The sequence below is a fragment of the Formica exsecta genome, unplaced genomic scaffold (assembly GCF_003651465.1).
Source record: "Formica exsecta isolate Colony F162 unplaced genomic scaffold, ASM365146v1 scaffold245, whole genome shotgun sequence".
Lineage (NCBI taxonomy): Eukaryota > Metazoa > Arthropoda > Insecta > Hymenoptera > Formicidae > Formica > Formica exsecta.
In genome coordinates, this window is record NW_021849727.1 from 1,036,708 (window position 1) to 1,046,227 (window position 9,520).

General features: G+C 34.0%; 2 protein-coding genes across 3 annotated transcripts; one reads left to right on the forward strand and one right to left on the reverse strand.

Moving 5' to 3' along the window:
• The first annotated feature begins 853 nt into the window (after positions 1-853).
• Positions 854-7,532, forward strand: LOC115236166 (retinal homeobox protein Rx1). Of its 2 annotated transcripts, none has more exons than XM_029808430.1 (4): positions 854-1,110; positions 1,920-2,054; positions 4,787-5,094; positions 5,442-7,532. In XM_029808430.1, the coding sequence occupies exons 1-4, from the start codon at positions 1,027-1,029 to the stop codon at positions 5,710-5,712; spliced, it is 798 nt and encodes a 265-aa protein (XP_029664290.1). In that variant the 5' UTR covers positions 854-1,026; the 3' UTR covers positions 5,713-7,532. The 2 variants fall into 2 exon arrangements, with proteins under 2 accessions (XP_029664290.1, XP_029664291.1); XM_029808431.1 differs by having other exon boundaries at positions 854-1,104.
• Positions 7,533-8,027: 495 nt separating this feature from the next.
• LOC115236171 (60S ribosomal protein L14) lies at positions 8,028-9,289 on the reverse strand (the record flags this gene model as incomplete). The annotated part of the gene is made up of 3 exons (XM_029808436.1): positions 8,028-8,227; positions 8,559-8,753; positions 9,188-9,289. Coding segments are annotated over 3 exons (459 nt in total), but the record flags the coding sequence as incomplete, so codon positions are not given.
• Positions 9,290-9,520: the final 231 nt, after the last annotated feature.

The window sequence follows — 9,520 nt, forward strand, 5'->3', positions numbered from 1 at the left end:
AAAAGGGGAAACTAATAATTGCAACTAAAAAGAAATTTACAAGAGTTTCTCAATCTCTCAATTTCAATAAAATTTTAAAAATATATATAGATAACATAAAATAAAAATATATATAGAAAAATCTATATATTTAAATTTATTTTTATTCGCAATGAAAAAGATGTCGACTCCGAATTAAAATTTGTAGCCGTAAATTTTACTACGTTCGATGTATATATGTAAACACTTACGTTATATTTAAGGCCTATCGGTGCCACCATCTGCGTCCCGACACGTTTTCGTGGTTTTGCCCTTGGAGAAAGTCGAAGAAAACCGAGCTTGCCGAGCGATCGAGCTTATTTCCGCCTGGAAGGAGAAGAAGACGAGGAATAAGAAAAGTAAAACAAAAAAAGAAGTAATAAAGAAAACACATACATTGGCAAAAAGAAAGGGGTACGAAACGAGGAGAAACGAGCAAAGCGCGAACGGAACGCGAGCGAAGAATGACGAAGAAAGAGCAAAAGCGAGGAAAAGGAGAAGAAGGGAGGGAGAGGGCGGAAGACAGCGGGGGTGAAAAGGATAAAATATACGCGGAGGGAAAATGGGGAGAAGGACGAGGAGGAGGGAGGAAAGCGCAGACCGCGATTTAGCGGATTTTCAACGTAGCCGCTCTGCACAAATCTCTCACCCCTCGCGGAGGGGTGTGCGCGATTCTTAACGCGACAGAACCGCCCCCGGAGCCGCGCGGCCAATGGCGGCGCCATCGCGCGAGCTCGGGGGGTTGCGAGAACGGAGGGTGGCTACCCCTCTCGCTACAAACTGCTCGCTCACCCTCCCGAAACGCGGACGAGCGCGACGACTCTCCTCCGCAGTGCTCTCGCCATGTTCGCGCCGAACGAGCGGCCCGTCGTCCTTTTGCTGCGATAGTGAGGATTTCCAAGCTCAGGAGAAGAGTCCGTCTTCATCTTTGCGAACGATCAAGAGCGATCAAGAGGAAACGCAGAGCGAGGACCGATAAATATAGGGAGGGGACCGCGGTCGCCCGCCATGGCGGGTCCGTATCTGTCGCCCCTCGGGCCCCAAGCGGATTTATTAACCGAATACATGTTCGGCCGTCGTCGTCAGGTCAGTGTACGTTTCTCTTAATTTCATATTCAACTGTTATCAATTTGTCGAGCGACGTCCGGTCGTCGTTGATCGAGTGCACTAAATTGGTACCTGGTTAAACTGCTCGATTCTTTCCGAGAAATATCAGACAAATACTCGGATATCTGTATTTGTTTGGATATTCTCAATCTTTTTAACCGAGTTTTTTTTTATATGACGAGATCTAAATAAAATATATACGGATATTGAAATGTGAAAATAGAAGATAAATCTCGCAAAAGTAATTCGAACAATTCTGGTAATTGTGTGTGTAAAATTAAATGTCTAGGGATAAATAATAATATTCGTAAAAAAACATGACTTGTATAATATAAACAAAACGAATATTTAATATTCATATTTAATTTGAAGAAGTGAGAAAAAATTACTCATAATTATATATAAATTTATATATGATAATATGTTGGCAATTTTTTCTCATTTATTCAAATTTTGCTTTCTTAAAAAACGATACAAAAATTATTTTTCTATTCTTCTTCTTATATATATAAGAAGACGAAGAATTGAGAAATAATTTTCGCGTTGTTTTTTTTCAAGCAAGACTTGAAAAAGTGAGAAAATATATATTTAAAAAAAATATCTATATATTGATTCTAATATGTTTTGCATCAAATATCATAAACGCTATAATGCCATCACACACATCATGTGATTAGCGTGCTATCACACGCTGCCGCGATTAAAGACCGTTAAATATTTTTAAAAAGTATGTAAGATAAGAAAAATTTTGGCGACATATGTAACACTCGAATTCTTGTAACTTTTTCAAGCAGAGACGCAATCGGACAACGTTTACGCCGCAACAGCTTCAGGAATTGGAATCTCTTTTCCAGAAAACGCATTATCCCGACGTTTTCCTTAGAGAGGAAGTCGCACTTCGGATATCGCTCTCAGAAGCACGTGTTCAGGTGAATTTATCTTGCCGATCATACTTTGTTAATATTTCACTTATAATTATTTCATCTATATTAACGCTTTCTCGCTTATCTTCGATGAGTTTCTATCAATATTATAACTATACAAGTTTTCCTAGTGCAATTAAAAACGTATTAACTAAAAATTTTGTTACAAATGCCTAATTAATTAATGAATGAAACACGCTATTAAAAAAGCTAAAAACATAAAGTAAAAAGATAGGAATCTGCAAGCATAAGGAGAAATTTTTACTTATAGCAAAGATTTGTTTGATTTTAAGCGAGAAATGTTGATTCAAAGATAATCTTTAATTTGATAAAAAAAATTAAAAAAAAAACGTTTTTCTTTAGAAGAAGAACTTATAAATCAATCGAAAACTTTAATCCATATCATTTACGATAAATTTAGATATTCTTAATTTCAGTAGCTTGATAGAAAGATGCACACAACCCTTTTATCTGGGAAACTATCCGAGATAAAAGCTAATGCTCGCTTTTGCCTTCCCGGCACACACAGACATCCAAAGGGTTAAGAAAACTTACAACCTCAAAATCTACGAAATACGAGCTTCCAACAGATTACTTCATTCCTTAAAACCGTTCACTAATTAAAGCCCAAATAAACTGTTTCGCGAAAAATACTCGCGGTTTATTCGCTTTCCGAATCCGAAAATAAACTTTGATTAACGGTCGCAATTTATTTCGGTGCATCTAATTTTCTCCATTAACTGCTGACATTTCGTATATTATATACAAATATCAGGGAAATGCAATATACGTTTATAGTAAAATATCAAATATCGAACAAACAAATTCGAATAGCGCGGAATATCGACTTAAAACTAGAAAAATATATATATAGACGGTTCTTATTCTATACATCTTTTTATGTTATTTTACAGTTTATACGATTTTTTTAAATATATAATTTTCTACGCTTCTAATTATTTATTTATCTTCTAATGCTGACATATCTCGCAATACGAAATTGCTACATCATGCGTGACACGCATGTCAAAAATTTTGTCTCTCTTTCTCTCTTTTCACAATTTTATCTTCTTCGAGAAAAAAAGTGATCTTTTTCCATCTGATTATTTTTATTAAAAAAATAATAATAATTCTGTTGTAATTTGATTATATAATAATTGATTTAAATCTTACGTAAGACCTCGTTTATATTGCAGCAGTTATTATTTAATTAATCAATGACATTTGATCAATATATGATATTAATTCTTCGACCAATTAATTTTTTCCCATACAATAACAGAAATCAACGGAGCAACGACTCTCAATCGGGTTCAAGTCAGCCGCGCAGATGTTTCGATTCATTAATTGATATCAGGATACGAACAAAACTCGTCGATCCGCGATCGTATCACAAAGGCCGCGCGTACATCTGGCTGTAGGATGGCTATTACGCGTGGACTATTGTGCGAAAACGATTAGGTGAACGTTGATGAAATGACCAGGCAAATCTGTATAAGGAATACACGAAAGGGTGCGAAAGAGAGAGAGAGAGAGAGATTCGGAAGTTCGTCAAGTAAATTCGATTAATGCTTTCGAATCTGGTCAGCCGCGAATCTCGTCAGAATGCGTAAAGGGCCAACTATACGGGATCTTTAGTAAATTGGCGGTGGTTACAACACAGAATCCTTGCGACGGATTAAATCGATATATGAGGGCAATTTCGTCGCGCGAGAGCACAACATAATTATTATTTTCTAAGAAATATTTTGAACCGATTTTCTGGATACATTATACAGCGCAAAGCGTGTGTGTGTGTGTGTCAAAAGTGCGGTCTTTTAATTAAAGCCGTTTAAAAGGCACACTTTCCTTGCAACATCAAAATGTATTCTTATTTTAATTAATATTTAATAATAATAATAATTATTATATCTTACAATATACAATAGACACATTTTTCTGACGCTTTCTAACAATCTAACGAACGCGCTCAGAGATGAGAGTCACGTTTCTTGGCGCAGCTCCCATGCTTTCACCGATTTTGTTTCTTGCGAAAGGATCTTACCGCAGGAAGAGTCTACCAGCACAATACACGGCTTTAAATTATAATGCGTCATATGTTATCCGCGGAACAAATTCCACAATAGAACGTAACAATATACCAGTCCATGAGGCGACACTCTGCCACAGAATTTTGTCACTTTGCACAAAGAGACGGGCGTTTGGAAGGGAATTCAATATCGCGTGGGAGTTGTTCATGGGGTTGGCAAGGGGTCTTCGTCAGACAGGCCGACGCCCTTGCACCCGATAGACCGTATCCCAACTATTCCAGACCAACAAATACTTAAATTGGATAGAGTATCGATATTTTGAAACGTATTGATTCGATTCGACAAATTTTGTGAAAAAATATTTTTCAACGCCAGAATTATATATACATGTAAGAAACGTTTCGTCTTGAATTATTCATAATAATAATTGCATAATAATAATTATTATTTTAATTAATATTTTAAATTCTTAATTTAATTAATTAATTAATTTTTATTTTTGACGTTCCAAATTTTCGAAAATAATATTATCTGAGAATCTTAAGATTAAATTAGGAATAGTAAATCGAATATACATACGGGATTGTTTCGATTATGGAGTATCATATCGCTGTAACGTGCGCCTGAAAAGGGGTGAGGGGGCGGTGGGAGGGCAAAAGGGGCAAGAGATTACAGCAACGATCGGTCAGGTGAGCGGTTCCTCCGCAGGTATGGTTTCAAAACAGACGGGCAAAGTGGAGAAAGCAAGCTCGGTTACAATTGCTGCAGGACGCGTGGAGAATGCGATGCTTGGGTTTAGGGAGCGCCACGCCGTTGCTGCTCGGCCGACCGCCTCCCATGAGTCCCAGCAGCCTCACCGAGAGGACCAACACCGCCACCGACGCGTCCTCCTCCACTTCGCCGTCGTCCTCGTCGGCCCTCGCAAATTCGCCGACCGCGAGCGATAAATTACCCGAGATCGGCGGTCCAGGATCGGCCTGCAGAGACTTTAGAATCCTGCCTCCGCCGCCACCCGGGTAAGTGTCTCGAATTATATAAGAAAACAACGCGCTATTTTTTATATATGTAAATAAAATGATTAGTCTATATCACACGCTTGTAATTTAAGATCGCAAAATTAACTGTATAATCTCTGCGAAAAGAATGATTGAATTGAAAATATCGATATTTATAATATCCTTTAATTTTAAAAGCGTTATTATCTAAATGAAACGCTTTATAATCTCATCTTTCACCGACCTTTCACAGATCTGAATTTAAAACAAAAACATCTTTACATCTTACCTTAGACATATTTGTATCGCAAATATCTTCATCTAGACGATTTCGAGATTATCTAAGCAGAACACTAGTCGTTTCGCAGATACTCGGTACCTTGCGACAAATCGCCCGATAGGCTCAAGTGCCGATGCGGAACGCCGCCGAGAATCTGCGCGAGTCCCGTGGATCGTGTCGACATCCTGACGACGAGGGAGCGGCCGCAGGAGGCAGAGATGGATCTAACTCTCAAAAGCCATCATCACGCGTCCGGCAGGCAGGTCACTACCCTGTTCCATCATCATGTAGCGAGCAGTCCTCAGCAAAACATGGACGAGCCTTTAGACGTCACTCTAAACAGCGCCAAGAACAACTGAGAGCGGGGAGATGAATTGAACGATATCCAAGACTTTTAATACTTTGAAATTATTTGATTCTCCCCCGCCGAGTGTGTATGATGTGTATCATATTTGGCGCTTATCGGAAGCGCTGAACTTCATCAGTTTCCAAGACGTTAAGATTTCTTCTTTTTCATTCTTCATCTTTTTGCTGAATCTTTCATGTTCAGTTGTTGCACAGTGTGATGGTAACTTAATTTTATACATAATAATATAAATATAATAATTTCACGCAATTAAGAATTAATTAACAAATCCGGGTCACGCTCGCTATATCAATACTTGGAGCTAAAGAAAAATGATTATCGAATGTTTTAATCGAAAAGAAAATCAATCATATCGCAACGTATTATGATACTCTTTATCGTTGTATATATATTTTTTATCGTTAGACTTATTTGTATTATATTGAGCGAATGTAATTTATAGCGACGTGCCGGAAATATATATTTAAAAGACAGGTATGTTGTCTTTTCGCGTACGGTTGTAACATTGGGATGTGCAGTGATTACAGATCGCAATGTGATCGAGAATGAAGTATTTTTAAAGCAATATTTTATAATAATAATTAGACGCTAAATATCTTTCAAGATACTCAATCCGACAGTATTCATAATCGAAGATTTTCATGTAAAAAAAGAAAAACATTAATTTTCTCAGTATTAAATCAAAATTATATACATATAAATTTGTTGTTTGGCAATTATAACATCACGATATTATCTTGCATTCTCTTACAAATTTCTCAACGTCTTGTTAATAGATTTGTTAATTATCTGTATATAACTCTCTCATATCTTTATTATTAAACAATAAAAGTTTCTTTCATTCTTTCGAGAAAAAAATACAATGTTAAAAGGATCGTAATTAGAAAAAAATAATTGATTTTATTCACCGAGTATTTTATTTTTGTAGAAAAAATTGCTATTTATTAGTATATATTACTGTGTAGAAAAAAATTAGTAATTTGTACAAAGTTGAACATGTATTTCTTATACGAAAGAAACTGAAAGGATTAAGCGATAAAAGTGCAAATGACCATTATCCGGATACAGTTTCATAGTCATGATTACGAAACTGTACTCGAATATATAAATCGTAATATCCGCAAAAATTCAAATTGTCTTTACAAAACATTTGTCATTTATTTTGCGCGTGCATAATTTTTATCTGTAAAAATTTTCAAAAATAAGACACAAATGAAATGCTGAAACGCGTTTCTGTATAGTAGTTTGATTAATACGTTCTGATGTCGATAATGATTAATCGAGGGAATAGCTCTCTATTGTGCCAGAAAAGGAACGGATTTTTTCTTTTAAATTTATACGATGTAAAATATCGCAAAATAAACAATTGTATAATCGGGTGCGTTAATGGTATTCCGGTTGCACTTATATATATCCAAGTTTTCCTATAATACATAAATGCGTATCTTCTCATTTTTACAGAATTAATTATATGCTTCAATTACTTTATGTTCGCGAAAAAAAGTTGTATTCTTATGAATACGATTGTATCGGTTCATCATTATATAACGTATCCAATTGCACATGATTATAAAATCGACTCAAGTCGATTCAAGTTGAAAAATGCATTCGCACATCTTCCAATTCGCGCCTGCGTGTGCGATATAATGACTGAGAGTAGAAAAAGATTTTTTTTCCAAGATGATATATATCCTTTCTTTTAGTTGTTATACTAGTTTTTCATAAGAAAATGCGAAATGTTAACGCTGTATATAGATTTGACATATATATAAAATTATAATTTATACATAAATAAATGAATAAATAAAAATATAACACAATACTCAAATATTTAAAATATATTTGTTTTAGAAATAAATATTAATCGCTAAAAATATGATTTCTATTTATTCTACATGTTTCCCATTTAAAAATAAGACATGTAATAATAATTCCTTAATTATATAAATTTTTAATACCGTATATTTCCAAGTTTATTAAAATTATAATTGCGTTTCTGCTAAAGTAAAGATATATATATTTAAATAAAATATTAAATATCTGAAATACTGAAGCACAAAAAAATTATATATTTTTTAAGATAATGATCTCTGAACTTATTAAAATCTTTTATCTCTAATATTATGCGCGCCTAAATAATATATTTCAATAAAGTTATAATTACTCTCTACTGCTGTTTCTCATTCAAGATCAAATTGTTATAATAATTCGCTTTTAATCCTTAACTTCAAATTTTAATTAAATAAATAGGTTTTTAACCAATAATTTCTTATTGCGTGTGAAAGGAATATCATAAATAACAAGACCTTTGTAAAATAATTTTGTATTTAATTCAAAAAGTATTATTACTTTTTCGCAGCTTTTTTCGTGCTCTTCTTTGCTGCATCGCCAGTTTTAACCTTCTTGGTTTTCTTTTTTAATCTGAAAAACGCGTCTGTCCGCAATTTGTTCCTTATCTGCCTTGCTTTACGCAGCTTGAAACGATCAAAATCACAAAGTGCCGCACGCTGAAACAAAGAAGATTCCTTCTAATAAATCATATGTCAAAGTGTATTTTACTATCGAGATTGTAACTGTATCATCAGAATTAAGCTAGCATCATTTAAATCAGCCGGCATTTCCTATCAATAATATTGGTTCATCATATACACATTAAAGCTATTTTACAAAAATCTAATATGATAAGAAACATGTTTGGAATATCTTCTCTTTCTTTTAAGAGGTAGAAACTTAGGTTAAGAATATCGCTTTTTAAATCGAACATGAATACAATAATAATTATTCAACATAAATAGCATTTATTAATTGGTAATGAAATTAACGAATTTTTTGAATTACCTTCTTTTTAGCTTCAACCTTTCTGGACCACATTGTTTGCTTCCACAATTCATTGATATTAGCTGTTTCCCATACTTTACGTACGACACGAGTGGATCCAGAGAACGGGAAACGTAAGCGGAATTTCGTCAAGTGAAGCTCGTTGAGCCTCATTTCACAACGAGGTACACCTGTTGATGGGCCATCGACCAGAACCTTAAAAAGAATAAAAAATTAAATATTGAATTCTAATAAAATTATTATGGAAATCGCAATAACTGTATCATCAGACATAAATTGGCATCATTAAGGTCAGCCGGCATTTCCTATCATAATACTGGTTCATCATTTAAGTAAATTATAATTAAGAAATTATAGAGAAATATATATATGAAAATAAAATATCAAACTTCTCAGGAAACAGTTGTAGCATTTATTTATATCTTTGTTATATCAAAAAACAATTATAGTCTGTCTGTATGTAAACCTCTTGTATAATATTATTTGCAGCCGAAACATAATTGTAATCAATATTCTAATGTTTTGCCGCTAATGTCTCTTATTTACAATGAACATTGCCTACTTCATACTATAGTTCTTTATATTGAAAAGCTTAAATACAATTTAATAAAAAGAAATATTATTCTTACCCGATTCTGATCAATAATATCAACGATGGTGACCAATTTGCCTTGGTAAGGTCCATCGCTCACATAGGCCACACGGCCTGACTGCACAAATCTTTGAAATGGCTGTTAATAAAAAAGAGCACAGTATTAATGATGGCTTATAATCTATATTAATCTGCAACTTTAAAAATAATAAGTTCTAGTATACAATATTAAAATTTTACGATGCGTTACATATGTATTCTTGTAACGCAGAATTAAAATATAAGAAAGTATAACTTGATACAGTAAAAAATCAATTGTAAAAAAGCTCTATTTGCATAATAAGATTTAAAAGATTCGAATATATATATA